General features: G+C 46.4%; 1 protein-coding gene across 1 annotated transcript; it reads left to right on the top strand.

Annotated features, from left to right (window-relative positions):
- The first annotated feature begins 24 nt into the window (after window positions 1-24).
- Window positions 25-26,620, top strand: LOC124798903. Its single transcript, XM_047262434.1, has 4 exons — window positions 25-305; window positions 8,723-9,070; window positions 17,499-17,846; window positions 26,269-26,620. The coding sequence occupies exons 1-4, from the start codon at window positions 25-27 to the stop codon at window positions 26,618-26,620; spliced, it is 1,329 nt and encodes a 442-aa protein (XP_047118390.1).
- Window positions 26,621-27,638: the final 1,018 nt, after the last annotated feature.

Here is a 27,638-nt window from a genome sequence, read left to right as displayed (position 1 = left end):
GCGGTAAGCTATGCCTCTGGGAATATGCAGACCATTGGTATGGATGCGTATTTCTTGGAGGAGTTTAAGTCTGAGAGCAGGAGGCGCGGCCACGGCGAACTCGCGGCGCGGATGGCGGCGCAGGCGGCTGAGGAGCGGCCGTGTGGGCGCGGGCTGGCTGCTCCAGAGGGCGCGCCGCTGCTAGTGCGGGCAGCTGCCGCTGCGTACCGCGGCGCCACCGGCACCGGCGCTTGCGGTGCGCCTCGCGTCACCCCAGCAGCCAGCGCCAGAGCCGCCCACGGGGATATCAAGTTCCGCCGGCAGCTGTAAAAGTCGCACGTAAGTTAATTTCTGATATGTTGCAAAAGACGGCTAACTTTTTCAAGTCTAACATACTTTGAGCCATTATAGAGATACGTAGTTACTTTTCGTATAGGTGAATAGTGACCAGGGGGTCATGAAATTAAGACTGACACGTTTTCGCAGATACATACAAGTAAATTATTGAGATGTAGGTATCAACATTATTTAACATACAACAATGCTACTTGCCCCCAGATTTACACATCTGGATAGGGCAAATTCAGAGCCATTAAATTATAATTAACAATAAGAAATTAATTTGTTGTCTGTTAGCACGATGTGTTATTGTCATCTAGTGTCACCTGTTGTGAGCCCCGTACATTTCCACATTCGTTTTTAGTGAGACATAGAGCTGGCCGCATACAAACTGCACCACACGCTGATAAAATGAAAACAAAGAATCAAATCATTCCCTCAGGTTTCTACACGGCCGGATCCTGGCGCCCCGATAGTGCAGCCCGTGTGCGGCCGTGGACTTTTGGAGGACGACTGTAGTGGGAGTTTGCTGTGGTGACTGGAGCTGACCGGGAAGCTGAATGCCATCTCCAACAGCTTCCCCGAGCGGGAACCTTTGAGTCCTGCATTAGGGGGACGCCCACCTTCCCCCACACACCGTAAGGTGGCTTGCGGAGTAAACACCTGCTGTGTCTGCAGAGGACCTGCCACAATGCACTGCCAGCGATGACGAGCTACTGGCCGCCACCGAGCGTGGCGCCACCGTCTGCAAGACATCTCACTTGGAAGGAGCCGTCATCTGCATGGTGGACCTTACAGGAAGACGACAGACTTTTGCTTAATCAGCTATGATACACTCCGGCTGTCTACTCCGTAACAACTTCTGCTGTCATTTGCGCCGGATTTGGTCTATCCCACTATCAGACTCTTACTTACACGACTTTGATGTTGCTGGAGTGGTTGAGAAGTGGGACTCCAAAATGTATAATTACCTGTGCAAATTTTGTCCAATAAATGGTATGTTCTTCATGCTACCAGAAGATTATTGCGTACTGTGTTACAAGATAAAGATCGTCATTTTCCACTTGGGTTATCTGACCGTAAAAATGCTTGTAATATGCTCCTCCAAACAGTAAATAAATACTGCCGTCACGAGAGGCTTACAAAACATCGAAAGAAGTATATTTTTATAACGAATATATGGTCTCTGCATTCAACTTGTAATGTTAGCGAACATTGCTGACGTAAGCTTTGTGCTGGTGTCGCGGACCGGCAATTTGTGTTAGTCAACCACACTACTATTGCACCTGGTAGTGAAGGCTCTTCGGATGTCTTGCATGTCAAGATGTGCGCTTAAAATCGATCACAATGACCTCTTCTGTTTTAACGACCAGATATTTTGCTTGTTCATTCGGACTTCCATTGTGTAAACGATTTACGTTATAAAAAAATTTAGTTCCAGTTTTGGCCTCCAGGTGCAAATCTGGCGATGTGAATGCACGGATGACTTACATACAGTAACGTTTCCATATGTAACGGATCAGGAACGGGACGTGTCCAGAAGAAATCAAACAAATGAGAAAGACTTTATGTTGATTTTATTATTAACAATCGCTTAACACTTTGTGCAGCACATGCGTCGATGAGATGCTGCAATCGAAAAGCGACGTGATCAACTGTTGGTCGCAGCAGTTCCGATGAAATCGGAACAACGTGTTCCTATTTACAGATCGAGTGGATTCCGATCATGTCCCTAGTGAACCGGTTCTAATCCATATCCTCATAGCCACAAGTCACATGAATCACATCGGGTAACCTTGCAGGCACTGCATCAGAAAGATCTCTGGAGATAATACGTCCATGAAATGTTGTATTAATCATATCTCTCACTGGGCGAGCGACGCAAGGTGTTGCTCCATCTTGTATGAAATCGGTACTTTCCACACAGTTAATCTCCTTCAAAGCAGGGGTCACATGCTGTAGGAGAAGGTCTCGGTAATGTGCAGACTTCGTGGTACCACAGACAGTCCATCTGGGTGTATACGCTTAAAAGAAGAACTAACTGGGAAGAATTATGCTTGCTAATCCATATCATACAGTCACATACGGCGAATTCGATGGCTTTTCGTGCACATCACACCTTTCGACTGTACCGCCAAGTCGGTAGGTCTGTGAATTCACAGCACCCTGTAGTGTAAAATGTGTCTCGTCACTCTATAGAATATTTGCCGACCACATGTCACGAACTTTGATCCATGCCAGAAACCGAAGAGCAAATTCATAACACTGCTGAGGATCACAAGATTTCATCTGCTGTACCATCTGGATCCTGTGCGGGTACCACTGCAAAACAGACCCCAATACTTTCCGTACTGTTGACCACATCGCGTTCTGGAGGCCTGGGAAGTTCTGGAGACCAGGAAAAGTTCTGGAGACCAGGGATGTTCTGGAGACCAGAGACGTTCTGGAGACCACTTTCCGGCAGGAAGTACTACTACTGATGCAAACTGTTTGACACACTTCAACTTATTCAGGAAGATCCCTCAAAGCGTTGATCTGGAGTGTTCCTAGTTAATCAAGTATAATTACTGTTGAAAGGCGGGGTCTCCTGCCTGATCTGCCAGCTTAGTCGACAGGATCGATCACGGACCTTTGGTGCAGAGCCGAGTGGAGGCCTGAATCACAGGCTCAGACCGTTCTGCGGCCGTGCAGGCTGCATGCTTCTCGACTTGCGCCCTTCGGTGGTGGAGTTTGGGTTCCGTTGAATAGGTCAGGAGTCAAGTATATGCAGGCGGCGAGCAGGGGCTGTGTGGCGTGGACTGCGTGGTTTCTTCCCCCCAAGGGGCTCACTACTCTTTGGTGAGTAAGTGCTTGTCTACCATGGGGCCCCAGCCCTCGCAGCACCATTTCTCTTTCTACGTTGCTTGTCTCCTTTCCTCCTGTCCTTTCCCCCTCTCTTGGGTAGACGTCTCGTGCCTTCATGGGCTCTTGCATTTATTTTCCTTGTTTTGCTTGTAGGAATATTCTCTCTTTTACTGCTCTTTCCCTGTACCGCTCTTTCCCTGCACGGTGCCTCAGGGCTCCGTACTGAGTGCCATCGTTTTCGCCATGGCCATCAACCCAATTATGGACTGCCTTCCAGCTGGCATTTCCGGTTCTCTTTTCGTTGACGACTTTGCTATTTATTGCAGCTCCGGACGGATGTGTCTCCTACAACGCTGTCTTCAGTGTTGTCTGGACCGTCTCTATTCGTGCTGTGTCTCAATTGGTTTCCGCTTTTCTGCTACCAAATCTGTTTGCGTCAACTTCTGGCGGTACAAAGCGTTTCTTCCACTGTCCTTGCGGCTGGGCCAAAATGCTCTCCCTTCGTGAATTCAACAAAGTTCTTAGGGCTTACGTTCGATAGGAAACTCTGTTGGTCTCCCCACGTGCCCTATCTGGCTGCACGCTGCACGCAATCCCTCAATGTCCTTCGTTTATTTAGTGGTACCTCTTGGGGGCTGACCGGACTGTACTCCTCCACCTCTATCGATCTCTTGTCCGCTCTGAGTTGGATTATGGATGCATTGTCTACTCCTCTGCACGGCCGTCTATCTTACGCCGTCTAAATACAGTACACCATTTGGGGATCCGTCTCGCCACTGGTGCCTTCCGTACTAGCCCACTTGAGAGTCTCTATGCAGAAGCCGGTAAACTACCTCTATCATACCGGCGCGACATCCTACTCAGTAGGTTTGCGTGTCGGCTTTCCTCCATGCCAGACCACCCAACCTTTGACCCTTTTCTTTATGTCGTTCTTGACCACCAATACGAGATGTACGTTTCTTCTCTGTGGCCTCCCGGCGTCCGCTTTCGTCACCTGCTTCAGCAGCTGCAATTCACACTTGCTGCCACTTTCCGAATGGGTGAGACCCGTTCTCTACCTTGGCTTCAGGCACAGGTTTGTGTTCAGTTTGACCTCACCTCGTTCCCGGAGGATTCGAGTCCCGAGCTGACCTATCGCTGCCAATTTCTCGAACTTCGCTCACAACTTGCTGATAGCATATTTTTGTACACTGATAGCTCCAAGTCCGCCCACGGTGTTGGCTGTGGCCGGCCGGAGTGTCCGTGCGGTTCTAGGCGCTACAGTCTGGAGCCGCGTGACCGCAACGGTCGCAGGTTCGAATCCTGCCTTGGGCATGGGTGATTGTGATGTCCGTACGTTAGTTAGGTTTAAGTAGTTCTAAGTTCTAGGGGACTAATGACCACAGCAGTTAAGTCCCATAGTGCTCAGAGCCATTTTTTTGTTGGCTGTGCTATTATCGTCGTGGATGATAAATTTCAATACCGGCTTCTCGACCAGTGCACAATTCTTACCAAAACCTATTTTCCTGTTCTCGATGTCCAGAGGCACCAAATCACGCGCTGTGTGATATACTCTGACTCCCTCAGTGCCCTTCACAGTCTGGATGATCCAGATCTAGTCCACCTCATCGTTCGACAGATCGAGGATTGCCTCCATCTGTTCCCTGATGGGGGAGCCCAGGTGATGTTCATGTTGGTTCCTGGCCATGTTGGTGTGCCTGGACATGACGCTGCTGATGCTGCAGCCAAGGGCGCAGTCCATCTCGGTCGGCCCGCCTCTTACTCTGTTCCCTCGCAAGATATTCGTACTTTCCTCTATCGGTGTATCACGTCACTGGTGACAATTGGTGCTCCCTTCATGGAAACAAACTCAGAGAAGTCAAACCTCTACCAACAGCCTGGTCGACTTCCTCCCGGCCGTCTCACCGTAAGGAAGTAATGTTAGCTCGGTTGCGAACAGGGCACCGCCGCTTTAGTAACCGCCACTTGTTGAGTGGCAACCCTTCACCCAGCTGTCCTTTCTGTAGCCTGCCATTAACAGCCAGACATTTCCTGATCTCCTGCCCCTATTTTAGCTACTTACGTCTTATGGTCGGGCTGCCGCCCGCTTTGCCGGATGACTTGATAGCTGTGGCTTGCATTTTCAGTTTTTAAAAACCAGTAATATGATTAAAGAGATCTGACTTCTACCTGGTGACTTCGATATCTTGTCGACGTCTTTTAGATAATCTTCCGTGGCGTCTTGACGTTTTAGATTTGTTTTTTCTTCCTTTCTGTATTGGACCTCGAAACGGTTTTTTACCCTTGCGGTCCCAGCATTCTGTGGTTCTATACCGAGCGCTTATGACCTTAGATGTTTTGCGCCCTAAAACCTGCCTAAAAAATATGGGTGGTTTTATTTATTTTTTAGATTAGGGGGCCTCGGGAAATACAAAAAGGGCGTCAGTCTCAAAGGGTACAGGTCGTCCATAGGAAGAACGTAGATACAGGAACTATCGGTGAAACAGTTGTAAATTGTAGTAGTGTTGCTCGGAAAGTTCCAGAGCTCCAAGCACTAATAGAAAACATAGATGCTCAAATCGTTATAGGCACTGAAAGATAGCTAAAGCCGGCGGTAAGTTCGGCCGAAATTTTTGCGAAGACTATAACGGTGTTCCGAAAGGATAGGCTAAACGCCGTCGGCGGTGGCATGTTTGTTGCTGTCAGAAGGGGATTATATTGTAGCGACACTGAGCGGATAACTCCATGCGATTTAGTATGGGCAGAAGTCATTGTTTGGAGGCTTTTACCGTAATCCCAACTCAGATGATACAAATGCTGAAAGCTTCAAAGAAAACTCGAGTTTAATATCAAACAGGTACCTGACTCATACAATTATAGTTGGTGGTGACTTGAATGTACACTCGACATGTTGTCAAAAATACATTATTAAATCCAGAGGCATGCATAAAACATTATCTGAAATTGTGCTAAATAATTTCTCTGAAAATTATTTCGTGCATTAGTTCATGAACCCACGCAAATAGCTACCAGATGTGAAAACACACTTGTCCTATTAACAACAAGGCAATAACGAGTATCAAAATGGATACAGGGATTAGTGAATACAGGATTATCGTAGCGAGTTGGAATATTGTAACCCCCAAATCCTCCAAAAATAAACGAGAAATATACCTATTCAGAAAAGCATATAAAAGTTCACTTGACACATTCCTGGGACACAATATCCACTCCTTTCAAATTAACAATGTAAGTGTAGACAAGTAGTGCCTTGAATTCAAAGAAATGGTATCAACAGAATTTGGGAGATTTATACCAAATAAACTAACAAACGATGGAGCTGATCCCCTTTGGTACACAAAACTGGTCAGGACACAGTTACAGAAACAACAAATTTAAACGAAAGCAAAATCCCCAAGATTGGCGATCGTTTACAGAAGCTCGAAAGAAAGTGCGGACATAAATGCGACACGCTTATAGTAATTTCTACAACTAAACTTTACCTCGAAACTTGGCAGAATCTCCACACAGATTCCGGTCGTATGTAAAGTACGGTAGCGGCAAGACACAGTCAATGCCCTCTCTGCGCGATAGCAATGGAAGTACTACCGGCGACAGTGCTGCGAATGCAGAGTTACTAAACACAGCCTTTCGATACTCCTTCACGAAAGGAGACGAAATAAAATTTCCAGAATTCGAATGAAGAACAGCTGCCAACATGAGTAACTTAGAAGTAGATAACCTCGAAGCATTAAAGCAACTGAAATTACTTGATAAGAGCAAGTCTTCTGATCGAGACTGTATACCAGTTAGATTCCTTTCACAGTTCAAAAAAATGGTTCAAATGGCTCTGAGCACTATGGGACTTAACATCTGTGGTCATCAGTCCCCTAGAACTTAGAACTACTTAAACCTAGCTAACCTAAGGACATCACACACATCCATGCCCGAGGCAAGATTCGAACCTGCGACCGTAGCGGTCACGTGGTTCCAGACTGAAGCGCCTAGAACCGCACGCCCACACCGGCCGGCCCTTACAGAGTATGTTGATGCAATAGCTCCATACTTAACAACCATATACAAGCGCTCAATCGACGAAAGTTCCGTTCCCGAAGACTGGAAATTGGCACAGGTCACACCAATATTCAAGAGACATAGGTGGAGTGATCCACTAAATTGCAGGCCCATATCATTAACGTCCATATGAAGCAGGATTGTAAAACATATACTGTGTTCTAATATTATGAATTACCTCAAGGAGAACGGTCTATTGACACACACTCAACATGGATTTAGAAAACATCGTTCTTTCGAAACATAAGTAGCTGTTTATGCACACTAACTGTAGAGGGCTATTGACAAGGGATTTCATATTGAATCCATATTTCTGGACCTCCAAAAGACTTTTGACGCTGTACAACACAAGTGGCTTGTAGTGGAATTGCGTGCTGATGGAATATCGTCTCACTTATGTGATTGAAAGCGTAGTTTCCTCTCGGAGAGGTCACAGATTCTGGTAATTTACAGAAAGTCATCGAGTAAGACATAAGTTATTTCTGGCGTTACCCAAGGCAGCGTTATAGGCCATCTGCTGTTTCTTATCTACATAAACGATTTAGGAGACAATCTGAGCAGCTTTCTTAGTTTGTTTGCAGATGCTAGTAAACTCATAAGAAGATCAAAAAATATTTTAAAACTATTTAGAAAAGGGGCGTTAGTGGTGCGAAAATTGACAAGTGTGAGGTCATCCACGTGAGAGCTAAAAGGAATTTGTTAAACTTTGGGTACACGTTAAATCAGTCTAATCTAAAGGTCTTAAATTCAACTATATACCTAGGAATTACCATTACGACAAGTTAAATTGGAAAGAACACATAGAAAATGTTGGGCAGAAGGCAAACCAAAGACTGCGCTTTAGTGGCATAATACTTAAAAAATATAACAGATCTACTAACGAAACTGCCTACGCCACGCTTGTCCGTCATCTCTTGGAGTACTGCTGCAAGGCCTGGGATCCTTACCAGATAGGATTAACGGATGACATCGAGAAAGTTCAACGAAGAGCAGCACGTTCCATATCATCCCGAAATAGGGGAGACAGTCTCACGGACATGATACAGGGTCTGGGATCGCCAGCATTAAAACGAAGGCGTTTTTCGGTGCGGCGGATCCTCTCACAACATTTTAGTCACCAATTTTCTCTTACGAATGCGAAAATATTTTGTTGACGCCGACCCATATAGGCATAAACGATCATTATAATAAAATAAGGGAAATCAGAGGTCTCGTGGAATGATATAAGTGCTTGTTTTTTCCCCGCACTATAAGGGATTGCAATAAGATCTGAAAATGGTTCGATGGACCCTCTGCCAGGCACTTACATGTGATTTGCAGAATATCCATGTAGGTGTAGATGTAGAAATAGATCGTCGGAAATCATTACAAACGTTTAATATAGCTGTCGCTGAGGACATACGCAACAATGAAGCGCACGACATAGTTGGTTTCCCCGGTAACTGAGTATTATTTTCTGAGTACCAGAACTAACACGCGGACGCGCAATGTTTTTTCATGTGCTCAGGAATCTTCTGATAGGCGAGTATTATTACGGGGCCGTCAAGCCCGCGGTAAGCTATGCCTCTGGGAATATGCAGACCATTGGTATGGATGCGTATTTCTTGGAGGAGTTTAAGTCTGAGAGCAGGAGGCGCGGCCACGGCGAACTCGCGGCGCGGATGGCGGCGCAGGCGGCTGAGGAGCGGCCGTGTGGGCGCGGGCTGGCTGCTCCAGAGGGCGCGCCGCTGCTAGTGCGGGCAGCTGCCGCTGCGTACCGCGGCGCCACCGGCACCGGCGCTTGCGGTGCGCCTCGCGTCACCCCAGCAGCCAGCGCCAGAGCCGCCCACGGGGATATCAAGTTCCGCCGGCAGCTGTAAAAGTCGCACGTAAGTTAATTTCTGATATGTTGCAAAAGACGGCTAACTTTTTCAAGTCTAACATACTTTGAGCCATTATAGAGATACGTAGTTACTTTTCGTATAGGTGAATAGTGACCAGGGGGTCATGAAATTAAGACTGACACGTTTTCGCAGATACATACAAGTAAATTATTGAGATGTAGGTATCAACATTATTTAACATACAACAATGCTACTTGCCCCCAGATTTACACATCTGGATAGGGCAAATTCAGAGCCATTAAATTATAATTAACAATAAGAAATTAATTTGTTGTCTGTTAGCACGATGTGTTATTGTCATCTAGTGTCACCTGTTGTGAGCCCCGTACATTTCCACATTCGTTTTTAGTGAGACATAGAGCTGGCCGCATACAAACTGCACCACACGCTGATAAAATGAAAACAAAGAATCAAATCATTCCCTCAGGTCACTACACGGCCGGATCCTGGCGCCCCGCTAGTGCAGCCCGTGTGCGGCCGTGGACTTTTGGAGGACGACTGTAGTGGGAGTTTGCTGTGGTGACTGGAGCTGACCGGGAAGCTGAATGCCATCTCCAACAGCTTCCCCGAGCGGGAAACCTTGAGTCCTGCATTAGGGGGACGCCCACCTTCCCCCACACACCGTAAGGTGGCTTGCGGAGTAAACACCTGCTGTGTCTGCAGAGGACCTGCCACAATGCACTGCCACCGATGACGAGCTACTGGCCGCCACCGAGCGTGGCGCCACCGTCTGCAAGACATCTCACTTGGAAGGAGCCGTCATCTGCATGGTGGACCTTACAGGAAGACGACAGACTTTTGCTTAATCAGCTATGATACACTCCGGCTGTCTACTCCGTAACAACTTCTGCTGTCATTTGCGCCGGATTTGGTCTATCCCACTATCATACTCTTACTTACACGACTTTGATGTTGCTGGAGTGGTTGAGAAGTGGGACTCCAAAATGCATAATTACCTGTGCAAATTTTGTCCAATAAATGGTATGTTCTTCATGCTACCAGAAGATTATTGCGTACTGTGTTACAAGATAAAGATCGTCATTTTCCACTTGGGTTATCTGACCGTAAAAATGCTTGTAATATGCTCCTCCAAACAGTAAATAAATACTGCCGTCACGAGAGGCTTACAAAACATCGAAAGAAGTATATTTTTATAACGAATATATGGTCTCTGCATTCAACTTGTAATGTTAGCGAACATTGCTGACGTAAGCTTTGTGCTGGTGTCGCAGACCGGCAATTTGTGTTAGTCAACCACACTACTATTGCACCTGGTAGTGAAGGCTCTTCGGATGTCTTGCATGTCAAGATGTGCGCTTAAAATCGATCACAATGACCTCTTCTGTTTTAACGACCAGATATTTTGCTTGTTTATTCGGACTTCCATTGTGTAAACGATTTACGTTATAAAAAAATTTAGTTCCAGTTTTGGCCTCCAGGTGCAAATCTGGCGATGTGAATGCACGGATGACTTACATACAGTAACGTTTCCATATGTAACGGATCAGGAACGGGACGTGTCCAGAAGAAATCAAACAAATGAGAAAGACTTTATGTTGATTTTATTATTAACAATCGCTTAACACTTTGTGCAGCACATGCGTCGATGAGATGCTGCAATCGAAAAGCGACGTGATCAACTGTTGGTCGCAGCAGTTCCGATGAAATCGGAACAACGTGTTCCTATTTACAGATCGAGTGGATTCCGATCATGTCCCTAGTGAACCGGTTCTAATCCATATCCTCATAGCCACAAGTCACATGAATCACATCGGGTAACCTTGCAGGCACTGCATCAGAAAGATCTCTGGAGATAATACGTCCATGAAATGTTGTATTAATCATATCTCTCACTGGGCGAGCGACGCAAGGTGTTGCTCCATCTTGTATGAAATCGGTACTTTCCACACAGTTAATCTCCTTCAAAGCAGGGGTCACATGCTGTAGGAGAAGGTCTCGGTAATGTGCAGACTTCGTGGTACCACAGACAGGCCATTTGGGTGTATACGCTTAAAAGAAGAACTAACTGGGAAGAATTATGCTTGCTAATCCATATCATACAGTCACATACGGCGAATTCGATGGCTTTTCGTGCACATCACACCTTTCGACTGTACCGCCAAGTCGGTAGGTCTGTGAATTCACAGCACCCTGTAGTGTAAAATGTGTCTCGTCACTCTATAGAATATTTGCCGACCACATGTCACGAACTTTGATCCATGCCAGAAACCGAAGAGCAAATTCATAACACTGCTGAGGATCACAAGATTTCATCTGCTGTACCATCTGGATCCTGTGCGGGTACCACTGCAAAACAGACCCCAATACTTTCCGTACTGTTGACCACATCGCGTTCTGGAGGCCTGGGAAGTTCTGGAGACCAGGAAAGTTCTGGAGACCAGGGATGTTCTGGAGACCAGAGAAGTTCTGGAGACCACTTTCCGGCAGGAAGTACTACTACTGATGCAAACTGTTTGACACACTTCAACTTATTCAGGAAGATCCCTCAAAGCGTTGATCTGGAGTGTTCCTAGTTAATCAAGTATAATTACTGTTGAAAGGCGGGGTCTCCTGCCTGATCTGCCAGCTTAGTCGACAGGATCGATCACGGACCTTTGGTGCAGAGCCGAGTGGAGGCCTGAATCACAGGCTCAGACCGTTCTGCGGCCGTGCAGGCTGCATGCTTCTCGACTTGCGCCCTTCGGTGGTGGAGTTTGGGTTCCGTTGAATAGGTCAGGAGTCAAGTATACGCAGGCGGCGAGCAGGGGCTGTGTGGCGTGGACTGCGTGGTTTCTTTCCCCCCAAGGGGCTCACTACTCTTTGGTGAGTAAGTGCTTGTCTACCATGGGGCCCCAGCCCTCGCAGCACCATTTCTCTTTCTACGTTGCTTGTCTCCTTTCCTCCTGTCCTTTCCCCCTCTCTTGGGTAGACGTCTCGTGCCTTCATGGGCTCTTGCATTTATTTTCCTTGTTTTGCTTGTAGGAATATTCTCTCTTTTACTGCTCTTTCCCTGTACCGCTCTTCCCCTGCACGGTGCCTCAGGGCTCCGTACTGAGTGCCATCGTTTTCGCCATAACCATCAACCCAATTATGGACTGCCTTCCAGCTGGCATTTCCAGTTCTCTTTTCGTTGACGACTTTGCTATTTATTGCAGCTCCGGACGGATGTGTCTCCTACAACGCTGTCTTCAGTGTTGTCTGGACCGTCTCTATTCGTGCTGTGTCTCAATTGGTTTCCGCTTTTCTGCTACCAAATCTGTTTGCGTCAACTTCTGGCGGTACAAAACGTTTCTTCCACGTTTCTTCCACTGTCCTTGCGGCTGGGCCAAAATGCTCTCCCTTCGTGAATTCAACGAAGTTCTTAGGGCTTACGTTCGATAGGAAACTCTGTTGGTCTCCCCACGTGTCCTATCTGGCTGCACACTGCACGCAATCCCTCAATGTCCTTCGTTTATTTAGTGGTACCTCTTGGGGGCTGACCGGACTGTACTCCTCCACCTCTATCGATCTCTTGTCCGCTCCGAGTTGGATTATGGATGCATTGTCTACTCCTCTGCACGGCCGTCTATCTTACGCCGTCTAAATACAGTACACCACTTGGGGATCCGTCTCGCCACTGGTGCCTTCCGTACTAGCCCACTTGAGAGTCTCTATGCAGAAGCCGGTAAACTACCTCTATCATACCGGCGCGACATCCTACTCAGTAGGTTTGCGTGTCGGCTTTCCTCCATGCCAGACCACCCAACCTTTGACCCTTTTCTTTATGTCGTTCTTGACCACCAATACGAGATGTACGTTTCTTCTCTGTGGCCTCCCGGCGTCCGCTTTCGTCACCTGCTTCAGCAGCTGCAATTCACACTTGCTGCCACTTTCCGAATGGGTGAGACCCGTTCTCTACCTTGGCTTCAGGCACAGGTTTGTGTTCAGTTTGACCTCACCTCGTTCCCGGAGGATTCGAGTCCCGAGCTGACCTATCGCTGCCAATTTCTCGAACTTCGCTCACAACTTGCTGATAGCATATTTTTGTACACTGATAGCTCCAAGTCCGCCCACGGTGTTGGCTGTGGCCGGCCGGAGTGTCCGTGCGGTTCTAGGCGCTACAGTCTGGAGCCGCGTGACCGCAACGGTCGCAGGTTCGAATCCTGCCTTGGGCATGGGTGATTGTGATGTCCTTACGTTAGTTAGGTTTAAGTAGTTCTAAGTTCTAGGGGACTAATGACCACAGCAGTTAAGTCCCATAGTGCTCAGAGCCATTTTTTTGTTGGCTGTGCTATTATCGTCGTGGATGATAAATTTCAATACCGGCTTCTCGACCAGTGCACAATTCTTACCAAATCCTTTTTTCCTGTTCACGATGTCCAGAGGCACCAAATCACGCGCTGTGTGATATACTCTGACTCCCTCAGTGCCCTTCACAGTCTGGATGATCCAGATCTAGTCCACCTCATCGTTCGACAGATCGAGGACTGCCTCCATCTGTTCCCGGATGGGGGAGCCCAGGTGATGTTCATGTGGGTTCCTGGCCATGTTGGTGTGCCTGGACATGACGCTGCTGATGCTGCTGCCAAGGGCGCAGTCCATCTCGGTCGGCCCGCCTCTTACTCTGTTCCCTCGCAAGATGTTCGTACTTTCCTCTATCGGTGTATCACGTCACTGGTGACAATTGGTGCTCCCTTCATGGAAACAAACTCAGAGAAGTCAAACCTCTACCAACAGCCTGGTCGACTTCCTCCCGGCCGTCTCACCGTAAGGAAGTAATGTTAGCTCGGTTGCGAACAGGGCACCGCCGCTTTAGTAACCGCCACTTGTTGAGTGGCAACCCTTCACCCAGCTGTCCTTTCTGTAGCCTGCCATTAACAGCCAGACATTTCCTGATCTCCTGCCCCTATTTTAGCTACTTACGTCTTATGGTCGGGCTGCCGCCCGCTTTGCCGGATGACTTGATAGCTGTGGCTTGCATTTTCAGTTTTTAAAAACCAGTAATATGATTAAAGAGATCTGACTTCTACCTGGTGACTTCGATATCTTGTCGACGTCTTTTAGATAATCTTCCGTGGCGTCTTGACGTTTTAGATTTGTTTTTTCTTCCTTTCTGTATTGGACCTCGAAACGGTTTTTTACCCTTGCGGTCCCAGCATTCTGTGGTTCTATACCGAGCGCTTATGACCTTAGATGTTTTGCGCCCTAAACCCTGCCTAAAAAATATGGGTGGTTTTATTTATTTTTTAGATTAGGGGGCCTCGGGAAATACAAAAAGGGCGTCAGTCTCAAAGGGTACAGGTCGTCCATAGGAAGAACGTAGATACAGGAACTATCGGTGAAACAGTTGTAAATTGTAGTAGTGTTGCTCGGAAAGTTCCAGAGCTCCAAGCACTAATAGAAAACATAGATGCTCAAATCGTTATAGGCACTGAAAGATAGCTAAAGCCGGAGGTAAGTTCGGCCGAAATTTTTGCGAAGACTATAACGGTGTTCCGAAAGGATAGGCTAAACGCCGTCGGCGGTGGCATGTTTGTTGCTGTCAAAAGGGGATTATATTGTAGCGACACTGAAGCGGATAACTCCATGCGATTTAGTATGGGCAGAAGTCATTGTTTGGAGGCTTTTACCGTAATCCCAACTCAGATGATACAAATGCTGAAAGCTTCAAAGAAAACTTGAGTTTAATATCAAACAGGTACCTGACTCATACAATTATAGTTGGTGGTGACTTGAATGTACACTCGATATGTTGTCAAAAATACATTATTAAATCCAGAGGCATGCATAAAACATTATCTGAAATTGTGCTAAATCATTTCTCTGAAAATTATTTCGTGCATTAGTTCATGAACCCACGCAAATAGCTACAGATGTGAAAACACACTTGTCCTATTAACAACAAGGCAATAACGAGTATCAAAATGGATACAGGGATTAGTGAATACAGGATTATCGTAGCGAGTTGGAATATTGTAACCCCCAAATCCTCCAAAAATAGACGAGAAATATACCTATTCAGAAAAGCATATAAAAGTTCACTTGACACATTCCTGGGACACAATATCCACTCCTTTCAAATTAACAATGTAAGTGTAGACAAGTAGTGCCTTGAATTCAAAGAAATGGTATCAACAGAATTTGGGAGATTTATACCAAATAAACTAACAAACGATGGAGCTGATCCCCTTTGGTACACAAAACTGGTCAGGACACAGTTACAGAAACAACAAATTTAAACGAAAGCAAAATCCCCAAGATTGGCGATCTTTTACAGAAGCTCGAAAGAAAGTGCGGACATAAATGCGACACGCTTATAGTAATTTCTACAACTAAACTTTACCTCGAAACCTGGCAGAATCTCCACACAGATTCCGGTCGTATGTAAAGTATGGTAGCGGCAAGACACAGTCAATGCCCTCTCTGCGCGATAGCAATGGAAGTACTACCGGCGACAGTGCTGCGAATGCAGAGTTACTAAACACAGCCTTTCGATACTCCTTCACGAAAGGAGACGAAATAAAATTTCCAGAATTCGAATGAAGAACAGCTGCCAACATGAGTAACTTAGAAGTAGATAACCTCGAAGCATTAAAGCAACTGAAATTACTTGATAAGAGCAAGTCTTCTGATCGAGACTGTATACCAGTTAGATTCCTTTCACAGTTCAAAAAAATGGTTCAAATGGCTCTGAGCACTATGGGACTTAACATCTGTGGTCATCAGTCCCCTAGAACTTAGAACTACTTAAACCTAGCTAACCTAAGGACATCACACACATCCATGCCCGAGGCAAGATTCGAACCTGCGACCGTAGCGGTCACGTGGTTCCAGACTGAAGCGCCTAGAACCGCACGCCCACACCGGCCGGCCCTTACAGAGTATGTTGATGCAATAGCTCCATACTTAACAACCATATACAAGCGCTCAATCGACGAAAGTTCCGTTCCCGAAGACTGGAAATTGGCACAGGTCACACCAATATTCAAGAGACATAGGTGGAGTGATCCACTAAATTGCAGGCCCATATCATTAACGTCCATATGAAGCAGGACTGTAAAACATATACTGTGTTCTAATATTATGAATTACGTCAAGGAGAACGGTCTATTGACGCACACTCAACATGGATTTAGAAAACATCGTTCTTTCGAAACATAAGTAGCTGTTTATGCACACTAACTGCAGAGGGCTATTGACAAGGGATTTCATATTGAATCCATATTTCTGGACCTCCAAAAGACTTTTGACGCTGTACAACACAAGTGGCTTGTAGTGGAATTGCGTGCTGATGGAATATCGTCTCAGTTATGTGACTGAAAGCGTAGTTTCCTCTCGGAGAGGTCACAGATTCTGGTAATTTACAGAAAGTCATCGAGTAAGACATAAGTTATTTCTGGCGTTACCCAAGGCAGCGTTATAGGCCATCTGCTGTTTCTTATCTACATAAACGATTTAGGAGACAATCTGAGCAGCTTTCTTAGTTTGTTTGCAGATGCTAGTAAACTCATAAGAAGATCAAAAAATATTTTAAAACTATTTAGAAAAGGGGCGTTAGTGGTGCGAAAATTGACAAGTGTGAGGTCATCCACGTGAGAGCTAAAAGGAATCTGTTAAACTTTGGGTACACGTTAAATCAGTCTAATCTAAAGGTCTTAAATTCAATTATATACCTAGGAATTACCATTACGACAAGTTAAATTGGAAAGAACACATAGAAAATGTTGGGCAGAAGGCAAACCAAAGACTGCGCTTTAGTGGCATAATACTTAAAAAATATAACAGATCTACTAACGAAACTGCCTACGCCACGCTTGTCCGTCATCTCTTGGAGTACTGCTGCAAGGCCTGGGATCCTTATCAGATAGGATTAACGGATGACATCGAGAAAGTTCAACGAAGAGCAGCACGTTCCATATCATCCCGAAATAGGGGAGACAGTCTCACGGACATGATACAGGGTCTGGGATCGGCAGCATTAAAACGAAGACGTTTTTCGGTGCGGCGGATCCTCTCACAACATTTTAGTCACCAATTTTCTCTTACGAATGCGAAAATATTTTGTTGACGCCGACCCATATAGGCATAAACGATCATTATAATAAAATAAGGGAAATCAGAGGTCTCGTGGAATGATATAAGTGCTTGTTTTTTCCCCGCACTATAAGGGATTGCAATAAGATCTGAAAATGGTTCGATGGACCCTCTGCCAGGCACTTACATGTGATTTGCAGAATATCCATGTAGGTGTAGATGTAGAAATAGATCGTCGGAAATCATTACAAACGTTTAATATAGCTGTCGCTGAGGACATACGCAACAATGAAGCGCACGACATAGTTGGTTTCCCCGGTAACTGAGTATTATTTTCTGAGTACCAGAACTAACACGCGGACGCGCAATGTTTTTTCATGTGCTCAGGAATCTTCTGATAGGCGAGTATTACTACGGGGCCGTCAAGCCCGCGGTAAGCTATGCCTCTGGGAATATGCAGACCATTGGTATGGATGCGTATTTCTTGGAGGAGTTTAAGTCTGAGAGCAGGAGGCGCGGCCACGGCGAACTCGCGGCGCGGATGGCGGCGCAGGCGGCTGAGGAGCGGCCGTGTGGGCGCGGGCTGGCTGCTCCAGAGGGCGCGCCGCTGCTAGTGCGGGCAGCTGCCGCTGCGTACCGCGGCGCCACCGGCACCGGCGCTTGCGGTGCGCCTCGCGTCACCCCAGCAGCCAGCGCCAGAGCCGCCCACGGGGATATCAAGTTCCGCCGGCAGCTGTAAAAGTCGCACGTAAGTTAATTTCTGATATGTCGCAAAAGACGGCTAACTTTTTCAAGTCTAACATACTTTGAGCCATTATAGAGATACGTAGTTACTTTTCGGATAGGTGAATAGTGACCAGGGGGTCATTAAATTAAGACTGACACGTTTTCGCAGATACATACAAGTAAATTATTGAGATGTAGGTATCAACATTATTTAACATACAACAATGCTACTTGCCCCCAGATTTACACATCTGGATAGGGCAAATTCAGAGCCATTAAATTATAACTAACAATAAGAAATTAATTTGTTGTCTGTTAGCACGATGTGTTATTGTCATCTAGTGTCACCTGTTGTGAGCCCCGTACATTTCCACATTCGTTTTTAGTGAGACATAGAGCTGGCCGCATACAAACTGCACCACACGCTGATAAAATGAAAACAAAGAATCAAATCATTCCCTCAGGTCACTACACGGCCGGATCCTGGCGCCCCGCTAGTGCAGCCCGTGTGCGGCTGTGGACTTTTGGAGGACGACTGTAGTGGGAGTTTGCTGTGGTGACTGGAGCTGACCGGGAAGCTGAATGCCATCTCCAACAGCTTCCCCGAGCGGGAACCTTTGAGTCCTGCATTACGGGGACGCCCACCTTCCCCCACACACCGTAAGGTGGCTTGCGGAGTAAACACCTGCTGTGTCTGCAGAGGACCTGCCACAATGCACTGCCACCGATGACGAGCTACTGGCCGCCACCGAGCGTGGCGCCACCGTCTGCAAGACATCTCACTTGGAAGGAGCCGTCATCTGCATGGTGGACCTTACAGGAAGACGACAGACTTTTGCTTAATCAGCTATGATACACTCCGGCTGTCTACTCCGTAACAACTTCTGCTGTCATTTGCGCCGGATTTGGTCTATCCCACTATCATACTCTTACTTACATGACTTTGATGTTGCTGGAGTGGTTGAGAAGTGGGACTCCAAAATGTATAATTACCTGTGCAAATTTTGTCCAATAAATGGTATGTTCTTCATGCTACCAGAAGATTATTGCGTACTGTGTTACAAGATAAAGATCGTCATTTTCCACTTGGGTTATCTGACCGTAAAAATGCTTGTAATATGCTCCTCCAAACAGTAAATAAATACTGCCGTCACGAGAGGCTTACAAAACATCGAAAGAAGTATATTTTTATAACGAATATATGGTCTCTGCATTCAACTTGTAATGTTAGCGAACATTGCTGACGTAAGCTTTGTGCTGGTGTCGCGGACCGGCAATTTGTGTTAGTCAACCACACTACTATTGCACCTGGTAGTGAAGGCTCTTCGGATGTCTTGCATGTCAATATGTGCGCTTAAAATCGATCACAATGACCTCTTCTGTTTTAACGACCAGATATTTTGCTTGTTTATTCGGACTTCCATTGTGTAAACGATTTACGTTATAAAAAAAATTTAGTTCCAGTTTTGGCCTCCAGGTGCAAATCTGGCGATGTGAATGCACGGATGACTTACATGCAGTAACGTTTCCATATGTAACGGATCAGGAACGGGACGTGTCCAGAAGAAATCAAACAAATGACAAAGACTTTATGTTGATTTTATTATTAACAATCGCTTAACACTTTGTGCAGCACATGCGTCGATGAGATGCTGCAATCGAAAAGCGACGTGATCAACTGTTGGTCGCAGCAGTTCCGATGAAATCGGAACAACGTGTTCCTATTTACAGATCGAGTGGATTCCGATCATGTCCCTAGTGAACCGGTTCTAATCCATATCCTCATAGCCACAAGTCACATGAATCACATCGGGTAACCTTGCAGGCACTGCATCAGAAAGATCTCTGGAGATAATACGTCCATGAAATGTTGTATTAATCATATCTCTCACTGGGCGAGCGACGCAAGGTGTTGCTCCATCTTGTATGAAATCGGTACTTTCCACACAGTTAATCTCCTTCAAAGCAGGGGTCACATGCTGTAGGAGAAGGTCTCGGTAATGTGCAGACTTCGTGGTACCACAGACAGGCCATCTGGGTGTATACGCTTAAAAGAAGAACGAACTGGGAAGAATTATGCTTGCTAATCCATATCATACAGTCACATACGGCGAATTCGATGGCTTTTCGTGCACATCACACCTTTCGACTGTACCGCCAAGTCGGTAGGTCTGTGAATTCACAGCACCCTGTAGTGTAAAATGTGTCTCGTCACTCTATAGAATATTTGCCGACCACATGTCACGAACTTTGATCCATGCCAGAAACCGAAGAGCAAATTCATAACACTGCTGAGGATCACAAGATTTCATCTGCTGTACCATCTGGATCCTGTGCGGGTACCACTGCAAAACAGACCCCAATACTTTCCGTACTGTTGACCACATCGCGTTCTGGAGGCCTGGGAAGTTCTGGAGACCAGGAAAGTTCTGGAGACCAGGGATGTTCTGGAGACCAGAGAAGTTCTGGAGACCATTTTCCGGCAGGAAGTACTACTACTGATGCAAACTGTTTGACACACTTCAACTTATTCAGGAAGATCCCTCAAAGCGTTGATCTGGAGTGTTCCTAGTTAATCAAGTATAATTACTGTTGAAAGGCGGGGTCTCCTGCCTGATCTGCCAGCTTAGTCGACAGGATCGATCACGGACCTTTGGTGCAGAGCCGAGTGGAGGCCTGAATCACAGGCTCAGACCGTTCTGCGGCCGTGCAGGCTGCATGCTTCTCGACTTGCGCCCTTCGGTGGTGGAGTTTGGGTTCCGTTGAATAGGTCAGGAGTCAAGTATACGCAGGCGGCGAGCAGGGGCTGTGTGGCGTGGACTGCGTGGTTTCTTTCCCCCCAAGGGGCTCACTACTCTTTGGTGAGTAAGTGCTTGTCTACCATGGGGCCCCAGCCCTCGCAGCACCATTTCTCTTTCTACGTTGCTTGTCTCCTTTCCTCCTGTCCTTTCCCCCTCTCTTGGGTAGACGTCTCGTGCCTTCATGGGCTCTTGCATTTATTTTCCTTGTTTTGCTTGTAGGAATATTCTCTCTTTTACTGCTCTTTCCCTGTACCGCTCTTTCCCTGCACGGTGCCTCAGGGCTCCGTACTGAGTGCCATCGTTTTCGCCATAGCCATCAACCCAGCTATGGACTGCCTTCCAGCTGACATTTCCGGCTCTCTTTTCGTTGACGACTTTGCTATTTGTTGCAGCTCCGGACGGATGTGTCTCCTACAACGCTGTCTTCAGTGTTGTCTGGACCGTCTCTATTCGTGCTGTGTCTCAATTGGTTTCCGCTTTTCTGCTACCAAATCTGTTTGCGTCAACTTCTGGCGGTACAAAGCGTTTCTTCCACTGTCCTTGCGGCTGGGCCAAAATGCTCTCCCTTCGTGAATTCAACGAAGTTCTTAGGGCTTACGTTCGATAGGAAACTCTGTTGGTCTCCCCACGTGTCCTATCTGGCTGCACGCTGCACGCAATCCCTCAATGTCCTTCGTTTATTTAGTGGTACCTCTTGGGGGCTGACCGGACTGTACTCCTCCACCTCTATCGATCTCTTGTCCGCTCCGAGTTGGATTATGGATGCATTGTCTACTCCTCTGCACGGCCGTCTATCTTACGCCGTCTAAATACAGTACACCATTTGGGGATCCGTCTCGCCACTGGTGCCTTCCGTACTAGCCCACTTGAGAGTCTCTATGCAGAAGCCGGTAAACTACCTCTATCATACCGGCGCGACATCCTACTCAGTAGGTTTGCGTGTCGGCTTTCCTCCATGCCAGACCACCCAACCTTTGACCCTTTTCTTTATGTCGTTCTTGACCACCAATACGAGATGTACGTTTCTTCTCTGTGGCCTCCCGGCGTCCGCTTTCGTCACCTGCTTCAGCAGCTGCAATTCACACTTGCTGCCACTTTCCGAATGGGTGAGAGCCGTTCTCTACCTTGGCTTCAGTCACAGGTTTGTGTTCAGTTTGACCTCACCTCGTTCCCGGAGGATTCGAGTCCCGAGCTGACCTATCGCTGCCAATTTCTCGAACTTCGCTCACAACTTGCTGATAGCATATTTTTGTACACTGATAGCTCCAAGTCCGCCCACGGTGTTGGCTGTGGCCGGCCGGAGTGTCCGTGCGGTTCTAGGCGCTACAGTCTGGAGCCGCGTGACCGCAACGGTCGCAGGTTCGAATCCTGCCTTGGGCATGGGTGATTGTGATGTCCTTACGTTAGTTAGGTTTAAGTAGTTCTAAGTTCTAGGGGACTAATGACCACAGCAGTTAAGTCCCATAGTGCTCAGAGCCATTTTTTTGTTGGCTGTGCTATTATCGTCGTGGATGATAAATTTCAATACCGGCTTCTCGACCAGTGCACAATTCTTACCAAAACCTATTTTCCTGTTCTCGATGTCCAGAGGCACCAAATCACGCGCTGTGTGATATACTCTGACTCCCTCAGTGCCCTTCACAGTCTGGATGATCCAGATCTAGTCCACCTCATCGTTCGACAGATCGAGGATTGCCTCCATCTGTTCCCTGATGGGGGAGCCCAGGTGATGTTCATGTTGGTTCCTGGCCATGTTGGTGTGCCTGGACATGACGCTGCTGATGCTGCAGCCAAGGGCGCAGTCCATCTCGGTCGGCCCGCCTCTTACTCTGTTCCCTCGCAAGATATTCGTACTTTCCTCTATCGGTGTATCACGTCACTGGTGACAATTGGTGCTCCCTTCATGGAAACAAACTCAGAGAAGTCAAACCTCTACCAACAGCCTGGTCGACTTCCTCCCGGCCGTCTCACCGTAAGGAAGTAATGTTAGCTCGGTTGCGAACAGGGCACCGCCGCTTTAGTAACCGCCACTTGTTGAGTGGCAACCCTTCACCCAGCTGTCCTTTCTGTAGCCTGCCATTAACAGCCAGACATTTCCTGATCTCCTGCCCCTATTTTAGCTACTTACGTCTTATGGTCGGGCTGCCGCCCGCTTTGCCGGATGACTTGATAGCTGTGGCTTGCATTTTCAGTTTTTAAAAACCAGTAATATGATTAAAGAGATCTGACTTCTACCTGGTGACTTCGATATCTTGTCGACGTCTTTTAGATAATCTTCCGTGGCGTCTTGACGTTTTAGATTTGTTTTTTCTTCCTTTCTGTATTGGACCTCGAAACGGTTTTTTACCCTTGCGGTCCCAGCATTCTGTGGTTCTATACCGAGCGCTTATGACCTTAGATGTTTTGCGCCCTAAACCCTGCCTAAAAAATATGGGGGTGGTTTTATTTATTTTTTAGATTAGGGGGCCTCGGGAAATACAAAAAGGGCGTCAGTCTCAAAGGGTACAGGTCGTCCATAGGAAGAACGTAGATACAGGAACTATCGGTGAAACAGTTGTAAATTGTAGTAGTGTTGCTCGGAAAGTTCCAGAGCTCCAAGCACTAATAGAAAACATAGATGCTCAAATCGTTATAGGCACTGAAAGGTAGCTAAAGCCGGAGGTAAGTACGGCCGAAATTTTTGCGAAGAATATAACGGTGTTCCGAAAGGATAGGCTAAACGCCGTCGGCGGTGGCATGTTTGTTCCTGTCAGAAGGGGGATTATATTGTAGCGACACTGAAGCGGATAACTCCATGCGATTTAGTATGGGCAGAAGTCATTGTTTGGAGGCTTTTACCGTAATCCCAACTCAGATGATACAAGTGCTGAAAGCTTCAAAGAAAACTTGAGTTTAATATCGAACAGGTACCTGACTCATACAATTATAGTTGGTGGTGACTTGAATGTACACTCGATATGTTGTCAAAAATACATTATTAAATCCAGAGGCATGCATAAAACATTATCTGAAATTGTGCTAAATAATTTCTCTGAAAATTATTTCGTGCATTAGTTCATGAACCCACGCAAATAGCTACCAGATGTGAAAACACACTTGTCCTATTAACAACAAGGCAATAACGAGTATCAAAATGGATACAGGGATTAGTGAATACAGGATTATCGTAGCGAGTTGGAATATTGTAACCCCCAAATCCTCCAAAAATAAACGAGAAATATACCTATTCAGAAAAGCATATAAAAGTTCACTTGACACATTCCTGGGACACAATATCCACTCCTTTCAAATTAACAATGTAAGTGTAGACAAGTAGTGCCTTGAATTCAAAGAAATGGTATCAACAGAATTTGGGAGATTTATACCAAATAAACTAACAAACGATGGAGCTGATCCCCTTTGGTACACAAAACTGGTCAGGACACAGTTACAGAAACAACAAATTTAAACGAAAGCAAAATCCCCAAGATTGGCGATCTTTTACAGAAGCTCGAAAGAAAGTGCGGACATAAATGCGACACGCTTATAGTAATTTCTACAACTAAACTTTACCTCGAAACCTGGCAGAATCTCCACACAGATTCCGGTCATATGTAAAGTATGGTAGCGGCAAGACACAGTCAATGCCCTCTCTGCGCGATAGCAATGGAAGTACTACCGGTGACAGTGCTGCGAATGCAGAGTTACTAAACACAGCCTTTCGATACTCCTTCACGAAAGGAGACGAAATAAAATTTCCAGAATTCGAATGAAGAACAGCTGCCAACATGAGTAACTTAGAAGTAGATAACCTCGAAGCATTAAAGCAACTGAAATTACTTGATAAGAGCAAGTCTTCTGATCGAGACTGTATACCAGTTAGATTCCTTTCACAGTTCAAAAAAATGGTTCAAATGGCTCTGAGCACTATGGGACTTAACATCTGTGGTCATCAGTCCCCTAGAACTTAGAACTACTTAAACCTAGCTAACCTAAGGACATCACACACATCCATGCCCGAGGCAAGATTCGAACCTGCGACCGTAGCGGTCACGTGGTTCCAGACTGAAGCGCCTAGAACCGCACGCCCACACCGGCCGGCCCTTACAGAGTATGTTGATGCAATAGCTCCATACTTAACAACCATATACAAGCGCTCAATCGACGAAAGTTCCGTTCCCGAAGACTGGAAATTGGCACAGGTCACACCAATATTCAAGAGACATAGGTGGAGTGATCCACTAAATTGCAGGCCCATATCATTAACGTCCATATGAAGCAGGATTGTAAAACATATACTGTGTTCTAATATTATGAATTACCTCAAGGAGAACGGTCTATTGACACACACTCAACATGGATTTAGAAAACATCGTTCTTTCGAAACATAAGTAGCTGTTTATGCACACTAACTGTAGAGGGCTATTGACAAGGGATTTCATATTGAATCCATATTTCTGGACCTCCAAAAGACTTTTGACGCTGTACAACACAAGTGGCTTGTAGTGGAATTGCGTGCTGATGGAATATCGTCTCAGTTATGTGACTGAAAGCGTAGTTTCCTCTCGGAGAGGTCACAGATTCTGGTAATTTACAGAAAGTCATCGAGTAAGACATAAGTTATTTCTGGCGTTACCCAAGGCAGCGTTATAGGCCATCTGCTGTTTCTTATCTACATAAACGATTTAGGAGACAATCTGAGCAGCTTTCTTAGTTTGTTTGCAGATGCTAGTAAACTCATAAGAAGATCAAAAAATATTTTAAAACTATTTAGAAAAGGGGCGTTAGTGGTGCGAAAATTGACAAGTGTGAGGTCATCCACGTGAGAGCTAAAAGGAATCTGTTAAACTTTGGGTACACGTTAAATCAGTCTAATCTAAAGGTCTTAAATTCAATTATATACCTAGGAATTACCATTACGACAAGTTAAATTGGAAAGAACACATAGAAAATGTTGGGCAGAAGGCAAACCAAAGACTGCGCTTTAGTGGCATAATACTTAAAAAATATAACAGATCTACTAACGAAACTGCCTACGCCACGCTTGTCCGTCATCTCTTGGAGTACTGCTGCAAGGCCTGGGATCCTTACCAGATAGGATTAACGGATGACATCGAGAAAGTTCAACGAAGAGCAGCACGTTCCATATCATCCCGAAATAGGGGAGACAGTCTCACGGACATGATACAGGGTCTGGGATCGGCAGCATTAAAACGAAGACGTTTTTCGGTGCGGCGGATCCTCTCACAACATTTTAGTCACCAATTTTCTCTTACGAATGCGAAAATATTTTGTTGACGCCGACCCATATAGGCATAAACGATCATTATAATAAAATAAGGGAAATCAGAGGTCTCGTGGAATGATATAAGTGCTTGTTTTTTCCCCGCACTATAAGGGATTGCAATAAGATCTGAAAATGGTTCGATGGACCCTCTGCCAGGCACTTACATGTGATTTGCAGAATATCCATGTAGGTGTAGATGTAGAAATAGATCGTCGGAAATCATTACAAACGTTTAATATAGCTGTCGCTGAGGACATACGCAACAATGAAGCGCACGACATAGTTGGTTTCCCCGGTAACTGAGTATTATTTTCTGAGTACCAGAACTAACACGCGGACGCGCAATGTTTTTTCATGTGCTCAGGAATCTTCTGATAGGCGAGTATTACTACGGGGCCGTCAAGCCCGCGGTAAGCTATGCCTCTGGGAATATGCAGACCATTGGTATGGATGCGTATTTCTTGGAGGAGTTTAAGTCTGAGAGCAGGAGGCGCGGCCACGGCGAACTCGCGGCGCGGATGGCGGCGCAGGCGGCTGAGGAGCGGCCGTGTGGGCGCGGGCTGGCTGCTCCAGAGGGCGCGCCGCTGCTAGTGCGGGCAGCTGCCGCTGCGTACCGCGGCGCCACCGGCACCGGCGCTTGCGGTGCGCCTCGCGTCACCCCAGCAGCCAGCGCCAGAGCCGCCCACGGGGATATCAAGTTCCGCCGGCAGCTGTAAAAGTCGCACGTAAGTTAATTTCTGATATGTTGCAAAAGACGGCTAACTTTTTCAAGTCTAACATACTTTGAGCCATTATAGAGATACGTAGTTACTTTTCGTATAGGTGAATAGTGACCAGGGGGTCATGAAATTAAGACTGACACGTTTTCGCAGATACATACAAGTAAATTATTGAGATGTAGGTATCAACATTATTTAACATACAACAATGCTACTTGCCCCCAGATTTACACATCTGGATAGGGCAAATTCAGAGCCATTAAATTATAATTAACAATAAGAAATTAATTTGTTGTCTGTTAGCACGATGTGTTATTGTCATCTAGTGTCACCTGTTGTGAGCCCCGTACATTTCCACATTCGTTTTTAGTGAGATATAGAGCTGGCCGCATACAAACTGCACCACACGCTGATAAAATGAAAACAAAGAATCAAATCATTCCCTCAGGTCACTACACGGCCGGATCCTGGCGCCCCGCTAGTGCAGCCCGTGTGCGGCCGTGGACTTTTGGAGGACGACTGTAGTGGGAGTTTGCTGTGGTGACTGGAGCTGACCGGGAAGCTGAATGCCATCTCCAACAGCTTCCCCGAGCGGGAACCTTTGAGTCCTGCATTACGGGGACGCCCACCTTCCCCCACACACCGTAAGGTGGCTTGCGGAGTAAACACCTGCTGTGTCTGCAGAGGACCTGCCACAATGCACTGCCACCGATGACGAGCTACTGGCCGCCACCGAGCGTGGCGCCACCGTCTGCAAGACATCTCACTTGGAAGGAGCCGTCATCTGCATGGTGGACCTTACAGGAAGACGACAGACTTTTGCTTAATCAGCTATGATACACTCCGGCTGTCTACTCCGTAACAACTTCTGCTGTCATTTGCGCCGGATTTGGTCTATCCCACTATCAGACTCTTACTTACACGACTTTGATGTTGCTGGAGTGGTTGAGAAGTGGGACTCCAAAATGTATAATTACCTGTGCAAATTTTGTCCAATAAATGGTATGTTCTTCAT

The sequence above is a fragment of the Schistocerca piceifrons genome, chromosome 5 (genome assembly GCF_021461385.2).
Source record: "Schistocerca piceifrons isolate TAMUIC-IGC-003096 chromosome 5, iqSchPice1.1, whole genome shotgun sequence".
In the NCBI taxonomy this organism is placed as follows: Eukaryota; Metazoa; Arthropoda; class Insecta; order Orthoptera; family Acrididae; genus Schistocerca; species Schistocerca piceifrons.
The sequence above is the reverse complement of the archived record's forward strand: the minus strand, read 5'-3'. Positions and strand labels throughout refer to the sequence as shown.

Bases quoted from the DNA above. Each gene is read 5' to 3' on its own strand.
- LOC124798903 (XM_047262434.1), top strand. From the start codon at position 25: ATGCAGACCATTGGTATGGATGCGTATTTCTTGGAGGAGTTTAAGTCT. The intron at 306-8,722 runs GTAAAAGTCGCA...TCATGTGCTCAG, and splicing joins ATCAAGTTCCGCCGGCAGCT to GAATCTTCTGATAGGCGAGT. The intron at 9,071-17,498 runs GTAAAAGTCGCA...TCATGTGCTCAG, and splicing joins ATCAAGTTCCGCCGGCAGCT to GAATCTTCTGATAGGCGAGT.